General features: G+C 46.7%; 2 protein-coding genes across 2 annotated transcripts in view; both read right to left on the bottom strand.

Moving 5' to 3' along the window:
• The window catches only part of SPRR3 (small proline rich protein 3), a 118,862-nt gene that overhangs the window by 37,076 nt on the left and 59,688 nt on the right, over positions 1-22,098 (bottom strand). The gene's annotated exons all lie outside the window — the stretch shown is intronic.
• SPRR5 (small proline rich protein 5) lies at positions 11,558-13,620 on the bottom strand. Its single transcript, XM_063628072.1, has 2 exons — positions 13,578-13,620; positions 11,558-12,255 (listed from the first exon to the last, which is right to left on the bottom strand). Exon 2 carries the CDS (start codon positions 12,235-12,237, stop codon positions 11,932-11,934), a length of 306 nt encoding a protein of 101 aa, XP_063484142.1. The 5' UTR covers positions 12,238-12,255; positions 13,578-13,620; the 3' UTR covers positions 11,558-11,931.

Here is a 22,098-nt window from a genome sequence, read left to right as displayed (position 1 = left end):
TCTTGCTGAAGATAAGCCAGGGTGATCAGACTTCACGTGGGGGATGGAGGAGGTCAAGGAACCTGATTAGATATCAAGGGTAATCAGATATTGAGGGTGGGTGGTTCTTGGTAAACTTAGTAAGGTTGGTTCTTGGCTAAAACTGAATTTACAAGCAAGTACACAGGTGAGCCTAGAAGAAGTTTCAGGAGGCTGAGTAAAGTTTGGTCAAGCAAAGAATCTTTGTCACTGGTCAACCAAGCTCAGCGGATGTAATGTCAACTAAAGACCAGCCACAGCAGCCATGGAGGAAGAGTAGCTCTCTTCCTGGAAGAAGATGGTTGGGGCAACAGGACATTTCTGCCAATGGCACTAACCAGTGGGGAGCCTGATTATTTCCCATGCTTTGGGCGCTGGGAATGAAGAGTTCGGGCTCTGATTGTCCCTCAGGTCAGTGATGGTGGCTGAGATAAGGAACCAAATCAAACAGACAAATTAGCTGATACCACAAGCTGGGCCAGTCTGTCAAGTCAGTGCCCTGACTGCTGGCCAGGAAACCTGCTGGAGAATCAGCTGCATCAAGCAAAGTCTGCCAGAATCACTTTCAGACAGTGCCATGTGAGCACTGAGACACTGAGTTCAGGACCAGGACCCACAGATCTGCACAGCTGCTACTGGGGATTGAGATTGGCCTTGTATGTAGTCAGTAGGCTGAAATACAAATAGACCATGTGGCATACTCATCCCTCCTGAGCTGGATGAGAAGGGAAGAGGCAGGACTATACCTCATATCCATGGTAAACAAGCCACTCCAAGCCTAAACCCGTCAGTGACTCCTTCAGGCCTCAGAAAAAAGTCCACAGTTTTTCACATGGTATAAAAGGCCTTTCACACATGGCCCCACTCTGAGAAGACTCACAATTTAAATTAAAATAAAGAAGAATAGGGCCAGGCATGGTGGTTCATGCCTGTAATCCCAGCACTTTGGGAGGCCGAGGCGGGCGGATCATGAGATCAGGAGATTGAGACCACCCTGGCTAACATGGTGAAACCCATCTCTACCAAAAATACAAAAAATTAGCTGTGTGTGGTGGTGGGCACCTGTAGTCCCAGCTACTTGGGAGGCTGAGGCAGGAGAATTGCTTGAACCCAGGAGGCGGAGGTTGCAGTGAGCCGAGATCACGCCACTGCACTCCACTCTGGGCGACAGAACGAGACTCTGTCTCAAAAAAAAAAAAAAAAAAAAAAAGAAGAAGAAGAAGAAGAAAGAAAGAAAACTATAGTTTCTCTCCAACAAGCCGTTCCCTCTACCTGGACTGTGTCCCTACTCTGTGCCTGACTAATCCTCTTAGCACTTCAGAAATGGAACCATTTCTTCCCTGAACATTTCCCATGTTACCCAGGTGCCCATCTCGGTTCAGGAAGCTCCTGTCCTAGCACTGATTGTACTGTTTTAGAATAGAATATCCCCTGGTCTGTCCCTCTGTTAACTGTGAGCTCCTTGAAGGCCGGAACGTTCCCTAGTTTCCATTGACTCCTATGTGTAGTATACGTACCTGACCCATAAGAGATACACAATGAATATGTGTTTGAAAAATCAAATATGTGGTAAGTCCAGAGAGTACATATAATTGTAGACTCTCCCACGATGTGGTTGTAAAGGAGAACTTACACCTGCTTGCCTGATGTGGAACAGTGCAGTTTGCTAGACACACCTGGGGCCCTTCCGTCTCTGTGGCCCATGGCAACCATGCCTCTAATATGTTTCATTTTCAATCTGAGCTTTTCTTCCTTACTCAGTTCCGAGCCTGTGAAAGGCAGGGGCTTATCTTTCTCACTCTTGGTTCCCTCCCTCCACTCAGTGCCTTGGAGCCACTGGCACACAGGAGAAGTTGACAAAGCTTGCTTGGGTTACCTCAGATGACATCCACAGTTCAAAAAAAGGCAATGCTGGGATCAGTAATTCCAAGGGGCAGATAATGCAGAAATCTCTGCGGTGGGTGAGGTAAACTGTCGTATTGTTCATAAACAGTTTGCCGCCTCTTCCCCAGGGAGCACATTTCCCTGCTGCATTGATGATGGCAGCCCTGGCCATGTGACTTGCTTTGTTCATAAGATGTAAACCTTAAGAGCCATGGTTCACTATGCTCTCTTTCCTCTCTGCTGGGAAGACTGACCATGTTCCAGACCCAGGCTACTCTGTCAGTCTGGATCCTGAAATCTAATTAATGTGCAGCAGGGCTGCAGCTGATCCTCAGTGGAGATGCAGGATAAAAACAAAGGTGATAAATAAGCCTCTGTTTTAAGCCCCTGGGATTTGTGGTTCATTGGTTACTGAGGGGTAACTTAGCCTATCCTGACTGACGTACTGGCACATGCAAGCACTGACTTTTTTCTCCCAAGGAGATTTCCTTCCTAGTTTTGCTTGACACTGGCCAAAGGGAAGGAAAGTGCTTAATTCCAGTGTACGCTACCTGCAGTTAAGACGGCGACTCAGATGTGTGTATGTGCCCACGTGTGACTGTGTGTGTACAGGTGGGGGATATAGGAAGAGAGAGAGGGGAAGGGAATATGGAGAAGCCAGCCTGGGCATACACAGTATATGACAAAAACTATTTTTGGGCAGCTGACATTTTTCTGCTAATAACTTTTTGTCTGTGGTTGGGAAGCTAAATAAACCATCTCCTTCCTCACTCTGACCACAGGAAACCTTGCCTCAAACCACGTAAGTCAGCCCTCCAGGCGGTTAGGGCAGAGCGCCACCTGCTGGGCAGGGCTAAGCCGGTGCACCTGCTTCTAATTTCGCGGAGTTCTCGCTGCAGGAGGCTGTTGGTTGACCCACAGGACCCATAGGACCTGGGGCCCTCGGACCCAGCTGAGACCTTATTGATCTATGTACCTCACTGTACAGGCAGGGAAACAGGGCCATAGAGCCCTCAGCTGGCACTCCTCCTATTCCTACAGCCTTTCAAGCTGGATTACACTCCTGTCGCAGGAGGTACCTCCCCATTGGAACCAGTGCCTTGGTCCCTTTGCCAGGTACAGGTGTCACTGGGGCTCGATGCAGACGGGCTGGCTTCAGTCACTGCAAGGGGTGGGAAATGAGGAAGGGTTCGGTGGAGTTCAGGAAAGTCAACCTGGGAAGAGAGCAGGAGCTCTCCCTGCAATGGCTTCCATTTACTAAACAGCTGCTACATTGTAGCCCCGGTCTCTGTAGGAGGAGAAACACCACCTCTGTTTAGCAATAAGAAAACTGAAGCCCAGAGAGGGTAACTTGCCCCAAGTTGTGTAGCTGGTAAATCAATCAAGCCTGAGTAATTTGGCTCAAAGAACTTAGACCGAGTCACACTGCTTCTCTTGGGAACCATAAGCTCTCCACACCTGTTGACTGCACCTTCCAGCACAGGGCTTGTGGACAGGCAGGGCTCAGGAAGCATAGGCCGCCCGATGCCATGTGGTTCTTTCGGGGAGTGAGTGAGCCGCAGAGATGGTAGAGTGCAGAAAGAGGGGGTTGCTGCACAGACAAATGGTGTGTACAGAGAGCAGGCCTTGGCCGGAGGCTGTGTTGGGGAAAGCAGCCACCCCCAAGCTAGGGTGAGGCCACATCCTCCGAAACCCAGCAGTAGTTTGAACATGGAGGTTCTCCATCAGTACACCTGTAAGGACCTCTAAGTGTCACTCCCTGTGTTTGGGGAACAAGTAGGTGGTGATTGGGACAAGGAGAAAAGTGACCAAGTGATTTAGACAGAGTGTGATAATTCCTGGCCAGCTAAATGCAACTTACCACTAGACATCACCCAGGGAAGCCTGTAGGATACTGAAATCTCCCCTGGGCTTCTGGACAAGGTGATACCTGAGCAAAGACCTCTGCCATCTTTTCCCTTTAAGAACCACTACCATCACTAACCACTGTTGTTGAAGGAGCAGGGGGAAGTATGAAGTGCTGTTCTAGCTTTGGAAGGCCGGGAGATGCTTGCGTGTGCTCCTGGGTTGTGAGGATATGGTGGCTTTGGCCTCATCAAGGCAGGACAGGAGCTTGCCAGGAAGACACCCTTGCAGTGAAGCCTGTGCTGAAAGTGAGTAAACCATGCTTATTGACCAGATAATCTGGCCACGTGTCACCTCTATGTCCATTGACCTTTGGTTGTGACTGAGCCTTTGGTATGCTTTTTGTTTGAAGGCTACTCTGGCTTCATTTTAGTTCTGAAGCAAGGGCTTTTAAAAAAAGAAACCACAGTTAGCAAGAAATCTCCAAGTGGAGATTTCTTGAGAAGCATGAATTGTGCTGAAGGCCCACAGATCCTGTCTCAGGGGTGATTTCCATTGCCAACCTCAGAGGATTGTCTTTAAATTATTTAAGGTAGTGGAGAGTTCTCACAGAGACTGCTCTAATTACCACTCAGACCCTAGTTGTCTTCTTGCAAAGTCTCCTCTGGCTTCCCGCCCTGGGCCAGAGAGCCCTTCTTGGCCCAATCTGGAGACAGAAGGAGCTTGTCATCAGCCCTTGTGAGCTGCAGGTCATCTTCTATCGGCATCTGCAGGTGAGTCATGAGGCTCTACCTGGCCTTGGTACACCTTTTTACAAGATGCTGGTGTTACAGGAAAGGGGACCCGATCCAGACCCCACAAAAGGGTTCTTGGATCCTGTGCAAGAAAGAATTCAGGATGAGTCCTTAGAGTAAAGCGAAAGCAAGTTCATTAAGAAAGTAGCGGAATAAAAGAATGGCTACTCCATAGACAGAGCAGCCCCGAGGGCTCCTGGTTGCCAATTTTTATGGTTATTTCTTGATTATATGCTAAACAAGGGGTGGATAATTCATGCTGCCCCCTTTTAGACCATGTAGGGTAACTTCTTAACATTGCCATTTGCTTATAACTGTCATGGCACTGGTGAGACTGTAGCAGTGAAGACGACCAGAGGTCACTCTCGTGGCCATCTTGGTTTTGGTGGGTTTTAGCCAGCTTGTTTACTGCAAGGTGTTTTATCCGTAAGGTCTTAATGACCTGTATCTTGTGCTCACCTCCTAGCTCATCCTGTGGCTTAGAATGCCTTAACTGTCTGGGAATGTAGCCCAGTAGGTTTCAGCCTCATTTTACCCAGCTCCTATTCGAGATGGAGTTGCTCTGGTTCATACGCATCTGACACTGGAGCCTGCTGTTTTATTTGGTTTCTCCTACTTTACCCACTGCTCTCTGCTACCTGTCCTACAACCACAGGTCACCTGCCCCCTGGGATGGCAAAGCCAGCACTATTCTATTGACTGCTCCCAGTCTGTACTAAGGAGAATCAAAATAAGCCGCTTAAAAAACAAACAAAAAAACCCCAAGATTCTAATTTAACAACTCTCCTCACAGGGGGCCCCAGTGATAACAGGGCACGATGGAAGATCAATGGGAAACTATTAAGATTATGGTAGCTGGCGACACTTTCCTGATTGTTCACAAAGACAATAGCATGCACATATGCATGTGTACACACAGATGAACACATGTACAGGCATGCACACATGCATGCACACACACACGTATACACACACACACACTTTGCTCTCAGGGTGCCAAGGCAAAGGCCACCACCCAAATCTAGTCTCATGCTAAGAATGGAATAGGGACATTCAATGAAGACAAAAGGAATGTGGCTTACTGCTTCCTATCACTCTTAAAAATCACTGACCTCTCACCCTTTCCCATCAGAGAAGCCCTAGTGTGCACACTTGTTTCGCCATTTATATTTTATTTCCTCCAGGCTATGAGGAGCAAGATAAAGGCCATATGAGGAGCAAGATATGGCCAGCTCCACAGAGGCCATAACCTGCATCTAGGCATTGCATTAGACATACCCAGAGTTCCCTTTCAACTACTGCAATGAAATGTAGACGAGAAAAACCTCAGCCCTGCCTGCCTTGGAAAATATTCAGCTTAGCCATGGGAATCATAGTTAAAAGGATGGGCCTGTATGAAAGACAGATCTATATTTGTTATTTTTAACACATTTTTTTTGGAATAATTTTAGGTTTACAGAAAAATTGCAAAATAGTACAAAGCGGTTTTGTATATCCTTATTCCAGTTTCTCTAATGTTGACTTTTTTTCTTCTTTTACAATTTTTAAAGGAATTTTATTTAATTTATTTTTAACTGACAAATGTGGTATATCTTTATTGTGTACAACAGAATGTTCTGAAATATGTATAAATTGTGGAATGGCTAAATTGAGCTAATTAATATATGTGTACCTTCACATACCATTTTTTATTGTGGGGAGAACATAAAATCTACTCTTAGTGATTTTCAAGTATATAATACATTATTAACTGTAGGATAGATCTCTTGAACTAATTCCTCCTATCAACCTGAAATTTTATATCGTTTTGACCAATATTTCCCCAGTCCTTCCCCAGTGCCCAGCCTCTGGTAACCACCCTTCTATTTTCTGCTTCTGTGAGTTTGACTTTCTAGATCCCACATATAAGTAAATCATGTGGTATTTGTCTTTCTGTGCCAAGAATGATCTATATTTGACTCTCAGCTCTTTCAGCTGGCAAAGTTTATAACCTCTTTGGTTCTTGCTTTCCTCATTTGCAAAATTAAATATTTTACTTATATGGTAGTAATGTATATTATAGAAGATAAATATTAAGATCCCAGTATAGTGCCTTGCTTATAGTAGTAAATTGCTGCTTAAACACACACACACACACACACACACACACCTGGCCCCAGACTGTGGATGTGTTGGTTCCCTGGAGGGAGGAAAGTTAGTCCTAAGCCTGGGCGCTCTTCAAATACAGATGCATGTTTTAGCTAAGCTTTCTCTACGCCTCCATGAAGAAGCATCTGGGTGGCCTCAACCCCAAACTTACCTCTTTTAGGGTTTTCCATGATGATGACTCATTAGGTGAAGAGATTAAACACAAAGATTAGCGTGAGTCACCTCATACAGAGTCAGAACTGAAGGAAGCTTAGAAATAGTTCAGGAAGTCCAACATTGTCATGTACAGGTGAGGACATTGGGAAAAGGGAATGACTTGTCCAGGGTCCCGCAGGAGAACAGCAGAATAACTAAGACAATTCTCAGCTCTCATATATTCTGTCCAGTGCTCCTCATTCAGAGCTCCAGTGTCTCCTAAGTTCACCGAAGATGAACATTCATGTCACACACATCATCGGTCCTTGGTGGCAGGGGAGACTTGAGCCAAAGGGCTGCCTGGAGAGCCCAGGACAGAGAAAATGGTTCCCTTTTTATTTTATTTAAGAGTGAGATGGAGGCTGCATAGTCCAATTCCAGAGAGCTGACATAAAAATTCCAGAAGACAGAAGACTAAATACCAAGGGTCAGGAGTCTGGGGTAAAACAATGACTGTTCTCTGCATATGAACAAGACCCCCAGACAACAATAGCACACTTAAACATGGCATGCTGAACTGATAGCCCCAAAGTGACTGGAAGGAGTTTCAGCATAGCTGGGTATAAGCCACGCCCAGGGAGCATAGCTGGGTATAAGCCACGCCCAGGGAGTCTTCAGTGCCAGGCGTCTGTGATTCCCCCAGGAATGTCAGATTGCCAGGGCACATGTACAAACCTGCAGGAGATGCTGGAGCACACTGAAGCTGGCCGCAATCACAGGCAGGGCTTCCTTCAAAAGATGACTGACTGCCGAGTGCTGAAGCTTCATTGCAGAAATCCATTACCAACTGGGGTCCCCCTGCTCCCCACACCCTGGGCATACACGGCAGGGTGTGCACCTAGCAGTGGGGTTCCCTTTCCCTAGGGCTTGTGGAGGAGGGCATGAGGGAAGGATAGAACAAGAACACCACTGCTGTCAGAAACTCTGAGCTTCAAATTTAGGACTTAGCATCACACCCTTCATCCTGAGACCTCTGTTCTGTGGAAATTTCACTCAAGCCAGATGGTGAGACATCCTTGCTGGAATGTGGCAGAGGCCTGGAGAAAGGGGAGAGGACAAGTCACTAGGTCACGGGAGTAGAGCTGGACTTGATGTTCTGAGGCCATGCTCAACAGTGGGAATGACAGTGTGAGTGTGTGTGCATCTGGGTGTCTGTGAGTGTGTGTCAGTGGGTGTAATCATATTTGAGTGTGATTGACAGCATGTGAGTGTGTGTCGGTGTGTGGTGAGCCCTCATGTGAGGGTTTATGAGCTGTATATTTGTGGGAATATGAGTGTGTGTGGACAAACGTGAATGTGCAAGAGTGAGTGTGCACAGGGCTGATATTCAGAAGTTATCTGCCAGTCTGCACAGATGTTACTGAATCCATGGTTTTAAAAATATTAAAAATATTTTGTAATAGGTGGCCAGTGGCTGCCACACCAACTTCCCTTCCTGTCATGCCCTGGCACAACCCTGGTTGCTTACTCAGCCCCCCACACCATAAGGATATAAGGAGGCTGATGCATGACACAGCAGGGGGCCTCTAGGACTTGACGCCAGCTTCCACTCTCAACGCTCAATGTCAGTCTGTAAGGCATAGATATTATTTTGATGTCTACATCAAATGATGTATGAACACGCATGAATATATTTGTGTACATACAAGTGTAAGTGTGTGACTGCAAACATGCCTAGCTCTGCCTTTCTAGTGAAATGGTGGATGGTAAACTCTCAGAGGACAGGGTCCAGGCATTACGCTTCTCCCAGCCACTAGCAATGTAAGACCACTTGCTGTGTTTCAAAGAATACAGACCAGAGAGCCAGAACACACTGAGTTTGAACCTCAGTCCTACCACCTACAGGCCATTACCACTATGAGCAAATAAGGGACTTTGCTGATCTTCAGTCTTCCATCTGTCACGGGAATAATGACACCTGCCTCAATAGGATGGTGCCACAATGCAATGGGCTGATGTGCATAAATGCTGGGCAACTTCCCTGTCGGTCAAGTCCCTGCTCCTGTAGGTGCTTCCTTGGCTTGTCAGCCTCAGCATGCCCTTCCTTTCATGTGTTCTCCTGGTGGGCATCATCTCCTCCTGGTGATATGTTGCATCCTTATTTTCCTTTGAATGTGGTGTGCATCTGTGCTGCAGAAGTCACCCACATCTTACCCTGGTAGGAGCCTTGTAAATGTCTGGTTATCTCAGAAGGCTCCAGGGAACACAGCCTGCCTCAAAAAGACACAGCTCACTTTACAAAGCAACAGGTAAAAGTCACCATGAGCCGTAGCCACCCAGGACTGTCTTGAGGACAGGATTCATTGTGGGCAGATGTCACAAAGGTGAAGATTCTGGAAGAGAAGGGCAACCACCAAATGGAGTGCCTATACTCTAGACTAAATCTTGTTTCCCCATGAACACCTGCTCAGACCCTTTGCTCCACATAACAGATTCTTGCCCCTTCCCTCAATATGTGCTCTGCTCCCTCACACCTTTGTGTCACTGAAGATCTGGAGCCCATGTCCTGAGGTTCGTGGGATAAGGGGAGGGTGCCATCTGCAGGCTTGCTGCTTGATCAGGACCTGGAGAACAGTCATCAAAGCGATAGCTGAAATCTATCCAACACCTACTAGGGTCATGCTATGTTTTCTTCTTCATTTTCATTGTCTCATTGAACACTCCACAGCCCCATCAACCCAAAGAGGCAGTTGTTTTCCCACTATACAAATGAGAAAAGTGAGACATAGAAAAGTTATGTGATTCATTCCAGGTCACATGCAAAAGAAGGGTGTTTCTGGAATCCAAACCCAGTGTGATGGGATTCAAAGAAGAATCAGCAAGGTCACATACTTTCAGTGTTTTTCTCCTCTAAGGACATTCCTAGATTATGGCTTGCTCACTCTTGTAGCATGTGTGCACACACGGGTGTATCCATGCACATGTGCACACCTGGAGATTATGATAATTAGTAGAGGAGAAAATTAAATGAAGCCTAGAGAGGAAAAACGGAACCTTGTGTTAAGTTGCTGAATCAAGTAGGGTAAGAGCCTACACGAGGGAAATCTGGGAAAGATAACATATGGGACTAGAGCAAAGAGACATTTGGAGACTGCTCAATGATATATCTGAATATGAGGAAATGTTTAAAACTTTACATCACTTCCTGGGAGTTCAGTTAAGATTTACTTAACTTTTCACTGGTTTTCTGTATCTAAGACTTGAGTTTCTGATGAATGCAATATCTTGGGAAAAGAGTTAGGAGAAATAGATCACAAAAGTGGAGCCATCCCCCAAATTTCTGTGGTTTACAGCAGATGTGAGCAGCCGTGCTTTCCAACTACTCGGTCCTGGGGCTTAGATATGTACTGGAGGGCTGGCCCTCCTGGGCACACCTGGATCCCACAGCATCGGCTCCTGCTGTATCCAGTTCTGGGATGCTCTCTGTCCTAGCCAAATCCTACTCTCCTTCCACTAGAAACTGCACCTTCTCCAGGTATTCATCACTGAACAGGCAAGTTCCTGGGAGCCCTGTGGTAGGTGCTATGACTACAGAGAGGACCAAGTTCTCCCTCCTATCATCAACAGCTCTTACTGTTCTCATTCTGTCTGTCTCCTCTGAATTCTGAGGGCATAAATCTGTGGACTATTTTGTAAGAGAGGGGTCTAGTGGAGAAACTTGGGAGTGGGTATTTGAAATAGCAGAAACCAGAAGTTTGGATTCCCTGTGGGTCTGCATTATTTGGTCACTTCAATCCCCCAGGAATTTAGAGAATTGAAAGCAGGATGGCAGTGGGGGGAAATTGCTCAAGAGAATCCCCGAACAGAAATAATGGGAGCTGATATTTTGATCAAATATTTACTGTCGGGTGTGTGTGTTGGGTATGCAGTGTTTCCATAGACTGTCTCCTAATTATGCATTTGACTAGCTTGAAGAAACTTTGGCTTTTTCTTTTACCTATGGGAGAATTTTTAAGGCTTCATCTCAACTCTTTTCAGCCCTTAGAGTGTGCTCTCTGAGTTAGAATTTACCTCCCTCAATCCTTTTCCTCTACTGCATAGGTCTTTTTGGCAGGCTCTCTTGCTCTGTCTGGGCCTAGGACAATGGCTTTTCCTTGCACATGTTCTCTGGGTGGGCACTGTCTCCCCCTGGTTCTTTTTTGCATCTTCATTTTCTGTGAATGTGGTGTGCGTCTGTGTTGCAGAAGTCCCCACCTCTTTTCCTGGTAGGAGCCTTGTGAATGTCTGGCATCTCAGAAGGCTCCTCCCCGTGCCTTCTCCTGCACCTGCATCCCACACGTGGCTCTGCTTGAGCTTTGGGTTGGGGGCAGGGTAAAAAATCTGCAGAAATGCGGTGGGGCGCAGTGATTCACGCCTGTAATCCCAGCACTTTGGGAGGCCGAGGCAGGCGGATCAGGAGGTCAGGAGATCAAGACCATCCTGGCTAACACAGTGAAACCCCGTCTCTACTAAAAATACAAAAAAATTAGCGTGGTGGCAGGCGCCTGTAGTCCCAGCTACTTGGGAGGCTGAGACAGGAGAATGGCGTGAACCCAGGAGGCGGAGCTTGCAGTGAGCCGAGATCGCGCCACTGCACTCCAGCCTGGGCGACAGAGCGAGACTCCGTCAAAAAAAAAAAAATCTGCAGAAATGCTACATTTTCAAACAACAAAATCATCAGACCAAGACATTCATGCCAGAGGAATTCTATTTTGATTGTTTGAAAACAGGAGCTGAGGGGAAGCGTGGTAGGAGAAGATGTCTGGGCATGCTGCTCATGCTTCCAGCAGGGCAATGTAGATGCAAGTCAGGAAAGATGATTAGATAGTTTAGAACTAGATCCTTGTCTGAGATGGAAACTGCAGCTGCTAATTAAGAAGAGTAGGGCTCGAGGAAGCCGCCAGCCGCCAGCCTGGTGCTGCCTCTCCTGCAAGTGTGAAGTGTGGCTGCATACAGAAGCACTGGTGAGCAGGGCTTTGCTTGGCCTGTGGAGTGTAAGATGCTGGCCCAGAAGGAACTTCATGCTCTGTTTTTCCTGGGGGTTCGCCTCTGATCACATGCCCAGGGCTTACTTCTGCTTGGACGTCTGGCACTGCTGAGGGGGTGGGCGCTTGGGGGCACAGGGCTCCTGGCACTTGGGTGGGGGCTGGCAAGGCTGCTTGGTCTGCTGGGGTGGGGGGCAGTACTGCTGAGGTGGAGGGCAGCACTGCTGGGGTGGGGGGCAGCACTGCTGGGGTGGGGGGCAGCACTGCTGGGGAGGGGGGCAGCCCTGCTGGGGTGGGGGGCAGCCCTGCTGGGGTGGGGGGCAGCACTGCTGGGGTGGGGGGCAGCACTGCTGCGGGGGAGCACACTGCTTCTGCTTCTGCTGAGACATCCTGGGCTGGACTTGCAACTGGAAACAGAAAGACACAGAAATGAGGAACACTTGAGCCATAGAGAGACCCTAAGCCCAGGTGAACCGCCTGCCACATTCCTGTCCTGCTCTGCTTTTACCTTGCCCTGATCCCTTCACAGATTTAAGAGGAGTGTGTGTGTGTGTGCGCTCGCGTGTGTGTGCATGTGTAAACTTTAAGTGTTTACAAGCTCTTTCAACTCTTTTCAAGACAAACAAAGAAACATGGAAGGAAGGAAAGATAGGAAAGGAGGAAGGGAGGGAGGGAGGGAAAACAGAAATGTTAGGAGGGGAAGAAAAGAAAGAAAAACATAAAAAAAGAGAAGAAAAGGGAGAGAGGAAAAGAAAGAGGAAGAATGAGAGCAAACTGTTGTATCCTGTTATAGCAAAACCTGTGGCATCCGGAATAAATTGCCTGGGATCTGAGTTCTGGCTAAATCATTTATTAACTATATGATTTTGAGCAACTAACTAAGGTTTTCCATACTTACGTCTCTTAGAGTTGGTGCAAAGATTAAATGAGTGTATAAAAATACATACTTAAAAATAAGCATGCATACACAAACGAATGTGTAGGTATGTATGTACCGACACACACATGCAGAGTAGTAGCACATAATGAACACTATGTAAGAGTTGTAATTTGTTAGGTAAATTCATAAACAATTTAAAAGGAGCATCTTAACCACTCTCTAAAGGAGTTTATAAAGAGAAAACTCTAGAGATAGATGAAATGGACTATCTAGCTTGCCTCTCTCAATTACAGTTGAGGAAAGCAAACCTCAGAGGGAAGGAATCGCTTCAAAGCCACTCGGCGCAGATGGTGGGAAAAGAGGTCTCCTGATTCCCAGAGCAGAGCCTTCCATGGTGCCACATCATCTTGTCCCTGCTGCCCTTTGCTCCATGGACATCCACACCTCTGCTGTCCCAAGGGAGTGTGTTCTCTTTCCTCCTTGCCTTCTCTTTTCTTTGAAAGGACAGCCCTTCCAGTTGCTCTGCCCAGAGCTGATCTCTCCTCTCTTACTAATTCCCTCTTAGCACCTGACAAGATGCAACACCCACACCATGCCAGCAGCATCGTTGAGATACTGACCCTCTTGTAGACAACCCCCTTCTCCCTGCTCAGCCCAGCCTCCCACACTACTCTGCTGGATAACTTGCTGGACCTAAAATAGGTTTGTCACAAATGATATGGGAAAAAGAGGTGCCCCAAAAGAGCCATCCTTTCTGACCACCACCTAGAGAATCAGCCCAGTTCATAGTTGGTTAGGGATGCAGGCAAGGCAAGGCTGCTATAAGAGGTACTACCTTTCCAGACTTACCAAGGTTCACCAGCGACTGGAGCAGATAGGTGTGGAGGGGTTTGGGATGCTCTGAGCCTGTCTACCTTTTATATACCTCTCATCCCTGCCTGAGGCCATGAGGTGACCCAGGATTGGGGTGTCCTAATTAGTCCCTAGTCACAATAGGATCCACCTATCCTTCCTCAAATTTTAAGTTTTACTCACCTCCAGGGCTGGCATGGCGGAATTTGGAGATGACAGTGTCTTCACCCTCCCCTTGCCTCACCTCCCCATCATTTTACGAGGACTGGCTTCCTTGGATTTCCAAACCCACTCATGACTTTTGATTTAGATCCCTGGCATCTAGGATGGTCCGAAGCAAGCATTCCGACCATGCTGGGTGTGGGGGTGTGAGGGCAGTGTTCCGCGATGTTCTGGTTGGCAGAGAGGAGGGGATGGGACGGGCAGCTTATGCAGGTAACATAAGAAAACATCTGAGGTGGCAAATGGCTCTCTTGGAAACCTACCACACTCAGCAAAGTTGTGACTTTGACTTAACCTAGGCTCAGAGTCACATTCAGCTTGGACTGGTGGGAAGACAAGAGGCTTTCGTTTTTTACCTATTGTTATTTATACAAGAAATGGCAGCTGCCACTCTCTGTCTGCTCTGCTATTGGGAAAATCATTAGGCCCAATTCGGGGAAACTGGGTGGTTACAGTAGATAGCGCTTATCTCTAAATCTCCCTACATATATCACATATACACATGACTCCAGAGTTCTCAGGGAAATGATTATCATAAGGTGGAGGGGGTGGGGGAAGCTAAGAAGCATTGCATTAGAGTGAGCTCATGGAGGAGTCACAGTGGCTGGGTTCTGGGTTCTGAGCTCCTGGGGCCCCAGTGCTGGCTCTTCCTCCTAACTTCTGTTAGGAGTTCCAGGACAGAGAAGGGTGGCACGGGATACAGACTTGGATGCTTCCCATACCTGGCAAAGGATGGAGCTCATCTTTAAAAAATTCCCAAGTGGTGCTCAGACTGAGGCTCTGCCTTTTACCAGTTGAGTGACCTTGGGAACCAGATGTTTTTGCACTTCAATTTTCTCACCTGCTAAAGAGGGTAACAGCACCATTCTCCATGTCAGTTGTAAGGATTAAAATGGACAACTTATTTAAAGTATGTGCAAGTGTTTGGCACAAAATGAATGGTCAACAGTCGTTGGGTGCTCCATGGAGATGGGCTTTGAATACTAGGGCAAGACACACTCTTAGAAATATGGAATAGGAAGTTGAAAAAAGTTGAAGGCAAGTAGTGGCACTTGCCACCCAGTGTCATAAGCTCTTGGTTGAAAGAGACAGGAGGAATAAGTTCAAGGAATCCACTGGACATCATGTTGACTATGGTTAATAACAATATGTGACATGAAAATTGCTAAATGAGTAGATTTTAAGTGTTTTCGCCACACAAAAATGATACATATGTGAGGTAATACATGTATTAAATAACTTGGTTTACCCATCCCACAATATATTCATATATCAAAACATCACGTTGTACACTGTACATATATATAATTTTTACTTTTCCCTTAAAAATACATTAAAAAGACTTTGAGTGAGAGAAATGGAAATAGGCAAGCTAGTCCTAAGGATGGCACATTTTAAATCTCAGCCATGAAATTTAGCCATGGTTCTACTATTTAACAAAAGCCTTAGAACATCCCAAGACCTTAGGGAGTCATGCTGCAACACTAGAAGACACAGGTGTGGAAACCAATGTTCTCTCTCTTAAACCATGGTCCTGACTCTCTGGGATCACAGGCTGCGCATGGGCTAGTAACTAAGGAGGGCCAGAGGAGTCCAGCCCTTTCCAGGAGGAGAATCCCTTTAAGCTGGTATCACTCAGACAGAAGCAACCCCAGAAAGCCTGAGAGAGGGATTTCAGCTCAGGTCCCTAATAGCAGAGAAGAAAGACTATGTGGAGTGGTTATCCTGGGCTAACCATTTATTCATTAAGATGCAATTGTTCCATGTGCCAGGCACTATGTCCATGCTGGGAACGCAGGGGGAAGCAAGGATGGCCAGGCCCTTCCTGTTTCCAAGGCAACAGGACAGAGGAAAGCCTGGTTTGGCAAGTCTGTCCTTGTGAATCAGGCCTTTGTAGATGGGAAGGGGCACTAAAACTGTGTCACGTCCTCTTAGCTTCTTACTTCCAACTCTTACAGATACTTTTCAATTGTTAGGTTTGTATTAGCCAAAGAAATCAAACCCAAATGTCACTGGAACGATGCCTACATGGCTGAAGAAAGTGTGAACATCAGCTAATTTGTGGGGCTTGGGGTGTTAAATCCTGTTAATTATTTTTTTGCATGTGCCCCAACCACCTAGGACAGGTTTTTTTGTGTTTGTGTGTGTGTGGTGGAGTCAGCTACCTCAAGAATGTATAACACAGAACTGCTTCTGCCACCAGGGAAGAGAAAATTAATGGGTAATCTAGAAGCCACTAATAAACCCAATTACTTATGCTAGATTTTGGAATGGTATTAACCACTGGCCTTCATTAGCATTACTCTCTGTCTTTCTCTTTCTCCAGTCCTGACTCTCACACACACACACATGCACATTTACACATAAACACAGGGGTCTTTCCTATACTCTGGCCCCAGGTATTTATGGGGGCATAAGGCCAACATGCAGTAAAGTTGATGAGATGGAAGGTGGTATCTTCTGCCAATTTTTTTTTTTTTTTTGAGACAGAGTCTCACTCTGTTGCCCAGGCTGGAGTTCAGTGGCACGATCTCAGCTCATTGCAACCTCTGCCTCCCGGGTTCAAGCAATTCTCCTGCCTCAGCCTCCCAAGTAGCTGGGATTACAGGCGTGTGCCACCATGCCTGGCACACCCGGCTAATTTTTGCATTTTCAGTAGAGATGAGGATTCGCCATGTTGGCCAGGTTGGTCTTGAACTCCTGACCTCCAATGATATGCCTGCCTCGGCCTCACAAAGTGCTGAGATTATAGGCACAAGCCACCATGCCTGGCCTCTTCTGTCAATTTTCAAAACATGTGAACATACCACCTACCATAGGTTCCTATCTGCCAGGAAATGACTTCCCATGTCTGCATTGCTCCCATATGGCTAAGGCACAACATGGCTCTTGAGGACATCATCTTCCTCTTCGTATTTTCTTAGGAGTTCATCTCCTCCTTATTTCACTTTCATAAACATGAACTTGATGGTGAGGTGGCGGGGATGGAGGTGTATACTAGGGGCGGGGGTGGGTGGCCCTACCCACCAGGATGCCTCTGACTTGTGAATAGACACCCACTCGTTTGGTTTCTAGTTCTGGGCACCTGCAGCACATCTAACCTAAGAAAGACCAGGACCTATCTGGGCAGAGGGTAAGGGCAAGAGCTTAGCAGTGTTCCAGTCACTCAGCACATGTGCAGGAGGCAGACCCCACGCCAAGTCCTGTGGGGGATGGGGAGCTGTGTGGCACATGCAGCCAACCCTCCCAGAGCTCATGGTCTTCTTGGGGAAATAAGGCTAGCCCAGCTATGACAGAGGAGCTGGTGCTGGCAGCCAGCACTGCGAGTCAGGACCTGAGGGGTGATATGGAACAAGGGTGGTGAAGGAGCTCAGAGGAGAGGTCAGCCTCTGAGATGGGCCTGGTGTTGGCAGAAAGGCACTGGGGAAGACAGAAAAGGACCCTTATCTGTGGGCCCTTTGTGGGCAGAAACACTGACTTCATCTTTGTATCCTAGCACCTAGGAAAACTATGGTTCAGAATTGAAGCTAAATTGTTTTCTGTGAAATTAATGAAAGAATGGTCTGAGAAACTGTTTGAGGGTAGAAATATGCTTTGTGTGTCTGGGAAAAAGAAGAGATCAACATGAGTGTAGTGGCTGAGCAGCGGTGATGAGCAGTGGGCAGTGGACATGAGACCAGACCCTAGCGAAGGCCTTGCACTCTAGACTAGCCAGGAGAGCTGAAATTGCAGGGTGGGAGGCTGGGTCCTGTTTCTAAACAGTGCAGAGGTGACCTTTAGGGTGGAATCTTCTACCAATGTTATAATGTATAGTATAACGTGTAGTTTTCAAAATTCTATTGATTATAATAGGGAGGTGGAAAGGCACTGGTGTATATTTAGAAGGCCTGGGTGTTCTAGCTTCTAGCTTAGCCAGTAATTGTGTGCTTTGGATGGTTGGTTTCCACTCTCTGGAGCTCAGGTTTTCTATTCTGTAAACAGAATCATCCCTAAGGTCTGTGCCAGGTTTGAGCAGAGTATAATTTTCCCAAAGGAGGGACAAGACTGAAAGTATTCTGGGGACAGATTTGACAGTGGCACTCAGGGTGAGGTGGGGTAGGGGTGAGGATGCATGAGATAGAGGCAGGGAGACCAGTTGGGAGGGAAGAAATGGTAGGGCCCTCACCTAGGATGGCAGCAATAGAAGTGGGGAGGGAAGACAGGCTTAAGAATGACTTGAAATGAGAAAACTCAGGACTGGAGGATGGAGAGGAGGGAAGGAAAGGGAAGGAGGAGGCAAGAGGACCTCATGATTCTAAGTGACAAAAATGGGGCATACAGAGATTAGGCCTGAGAGGAGGAAAAAGAAAGACTTTTGCTCACACACATTGTGTCTGACAGAGCAGAATACCCGGGAGAAACAGCAGGGCAGCTGGAGAGGAGGGAGTGATGTCAGGGATGTCACCTGCTGGGCACCAGATTTGTGCCAAGCACTAGAAAATAAATGACAGAAGCCTAAGCAAAGAAGCTTTAGGCCCCAGAAGGTCCAGTCCTCTGCCCTGGTAGCAGGTCTCGGTCAAGGACCACAGAGTGCCCTGAACTAACAGGTACCAGAGCTGGAAGGAGCCCAGTAATCAGGAAAAAACATTCCCAACTCTCAACCCAAGCCCTGTGCCAACACTGGATGACATTCTCAACAAGCCACAGAGAAATGAGAAATGTTTCTGCCCTCAGGGGTCCACGGTCTAGGGGCCTTTCCTGTCTTCCCCAGTGCCTTGCTGCCAACACCAGCCCCATCTCAGAGGCTGACTTCTTCTCTGAGCAGTTGGTGTAACATTATTTTATAGCAGTTGGTATAAGATTAGTGGCTTTTATTTCTTTGGAAGGTCTTTTGTTTATTTTTTGATGCTATATTCTTTTCACAGTTACTAGTACTAAAATTACCTCTATTTTGTAAAGTGATGGTAGTTACAAAGGGCCTTTGCCCTTACTTGGCAAAATAAAGAGTTGTTCCTTATTGACTATTTTTTTTAAAATTTAGGTTTAGTGAAACCCAAACACCTAAGAACCACTAATGTGGTTTCTCAAGCCTAATCACTAACAAATATGGAAAAGGTGAATGAAAAAAGAGAAATGACTTACTTGAGGTCACATTTTATAAAATGCCATAGAGAGGGCTTGACCGAAACCCAAAACCAACCAACCAACCAAACAAATGAGGACTTTGGGTGATGTCAGAATCTCAGCTGGAAATTCTCCCCTCCTGGCATCCCTGTTCCTCAAAGCCAGGCCTTTGCGGAGGTGGCAGGGCCAGGCTTGTCATAGCAGCCACACCCCATCCCTCCCAACTCCTCCCAGACTCTCCAGGACACAGTGTGAAGCTCTGGTCCATCCCTCTCGGCCTGGGAGACATGCTGTGGCCTGCACGGTGACTTCACTGAGACAGAACCCAGTCCGGCTCATGCCTCCTCTGCCTTTGCCCAGCCTCTCAGATCCTGGAGGATTAACTCTTTCATATCACCCACTCTCTTACCGACTCCTAGGGAGCCTTTAGTCGTGGGTCAGGGGCAGTTCATCTCCACGGCCCCCACAGCCACCTGGCTTTACTATGCCCAGACCCAGTGACTTGACCATCGTGATAGAGGAGTACTGGGGTACTTTGATGTCCCAGCAGACCAAGACGTACCCTCATCCTTTATGGCCTCATGCTATGGAATGAAGTCCCTGAAGGACTGAAATTCTGCAGTTCTGCCTCCAGGAGGCTCCTGCTCTCTGTGGTGATCTCATTCATGCCCATGGTTCAAATTGCCACCTTTCCACGAAGGACCAGCAACTTTTTATCCCTAGATCCCTAGGCCGGGCCTCCACCTTGTCCTTCAGATCCACCATATATCCAGTTGCTGCCTCAATATCTCTGTTTAGGGCACAATGATGTTTTGATCTATGTAAACATATATTATACCCCATAAGTTAATAAATATGTGTATGTAATTATTTGTCAATTTAAAAATAAATACATTTATTTTAAAAACCTTCATCTAGCTGTTTCAAAGGCTCGTTGATTTCAGCATGTCCAGGACTGAACTTGTCATCCCTTCTCCTTGCTCTCACCACACCTACCATCCTCCTGGCATCCCTGGCAGCAACTGGGAACTACCTCTAACTACATCCGCTTACCAAGTCCCATTGGTCACTGCCCTGGCCTGTCCTGGCCTTCCCAGCTCTTGCCTTCACTGCTGAAGAGGTCCCTTGCCCATTCCCTTGTCTACAGTCTCTCTGCAAACTCTCTTCTACATAGAAGCCAAAATGATTGTTTTTAAAAGCAAATGTAAGATAATTTCTTGTTTTTAGGAAATATACACTGAAATATTTAGGGGCAAAGGGGCATCATATCTGCAATTTACTCTCAAAATGTTCAGGAAAAAAAAAGAAAACATATATATATAATCTATATTACATGTGTTTGATATACACATGATATATACATGTATCAGTACATGTAAATTCATATACAGAGGGAGAGAGAGAGAAAGATCAACACTTAGGAGTCTGGCTGAATCTGTGTGAAAGGTGTTAAAGAATCTGTATATTAGTCTTGAAACTTTTCTCTAAGTCTGAAATGTCAACATAAAAATTTTCAAATGTAAATGAGACCATTTCATTCTCCAACACAGAATCTCTCAAAGGCCCCTCATTTCCTCTACCTACAGAATAAAGTCTGGATTCTGTTAGGGTATGGCTTGTCTACCTCTCCTGCCTGATCTTAGCACTCCCTGGTTCAGGTTTTACACCCCATCAATAAGTACCTGCTTGTCATTCCCAGAAGGTAGCCTGAATTCTTTGCTCACATATTCTTGCTGCTGGACATCCCTGAAAGCCCACCTGGGTCTTGCTGGCCACTGGATGAGAAGCCAGAGGATGCAAACATAGAATGGTCGAAGGAGCTAGATGAGCTTCCAGTTTCTCCAAAACCTTTTCCTTCTAGATGGTTATGGTTGTTTCCCTTTTTGTTATGGGTGGCTCCCCTATCCCTGGAATACAGACACAAGGGTTTCTGAGGAGAAGCCTATGATTCTAAATGGAAAAAGACAGGTGCAGAGAACATAAGGAGTGTCTTTGGTGACATTAGATCTCCCAATAAGACCACTGGCCCTTTGGTTTTATCTCTTGTCACTCAAAGGACAGGATAGTCATCATCTAATCTGGCCCTGCTCCCCTCCCAATTTCCTTAAAAGAAATAACTTAACCTCCAGTGAGTCTCCTTTGAAGAGGGAGCAATAAGCCCTTAGACTTCAGTGCATCAGGTTAGTTTAAGCTGGAGGCCAAAGGCATTTGAGCGCTTGTACTTGTGAGTGTCCAGGGTGGGGAGCAGGAGTAAGAGTCAGATGAGCTGCACCTGCCTTCTTCCTCTAGGACTCCACCCTTCACCCCAGCTCTGGGGCTGCCAACTAGTTACTTATCTTAAAAAGCATTTATGAGACATCTCCTCCTCCAATCAAGACGACATTCTGCTGAGCTCCAGTGACAGAGGAGGAAGGATATTCACTGGCCTGAAAAGAGTCACAGTCATAGATAAGTCCAAAATGATAGCACATATCGATCTATAGGATGTCCTACAGATGTCCTATAGGGCATCTTCTTGTACATTCTCTGACCTGGGAGAGACCAGTTGAGCTCAGGTCTCTGTTTCCTCAGAAACATTCAGGAGGACCACATACCTTCTGCTAGATTTAGGTCTGATGACCTAAAATGCATCCTTACAATGTTAAAATGTAGTCTTGCTTCCTGGTTCTTGAGAAAACTAAAGAGAAACGCATGAAATAAGCAATTTGAAATATAATTCCATTTTGGGCAGTAACTAATCAGATATAAGAGTTGGGGTTTCGTCTCTCATAGGCATGAAACAAGACAATGCTACAAAGCATGGGAGAGAGGATCCCAGGTATGGGTCCCAGGAGACTTTGGTCCCACTATCCATGGCTCCTGGCCCCTGGCTAACTTCTCTCTGCTCTTAGCAGTGAAACTGGGACTGAGTAGAAGGAGGCAGTGGTGGCTCCCTCCGTTTCCTCCTTCTTTTCCATGCACACCCTTCAGCCAGGACAATACAGGCAAGTGGGTGTGTGGAACCCAGACAAGCAGGTATCATGCTTGCTTCCAGGAAGAGAGATTAGGCTCTGTGTCTGGAATTCTGGGTCATACCAAGGTTCTGTGAGGGTGGGTCTCTCTATAGTCAGCTACATACCTACACACACACACACACACACACACACACACACACACACACACACTCAGTTCGTCCTCACTACTATCTTCTATG

The sequence above is a fragment of the Symphalangus syndactylus genome, chromosome 12 (genome assembly GCF_028878055.3).
Source record: "Symphalangus syndactylus isolate Jambi chromosome 12, NHGRI_mSymSyn1-v2.1_pri, whole genome shotgun sequence".
NCBI classification, from domain to species: Eukaryota; Metazoa; Chordata; class Mammalia; order Primates; family Hylobatidae; genus Symphalangus; species Symphalangus syndactylus.
The sequence above is the reverse complement of the archived record's forward strand: the minus strand, read 5'-3'. Positions and strand labels throughout refer to the sequence as shown.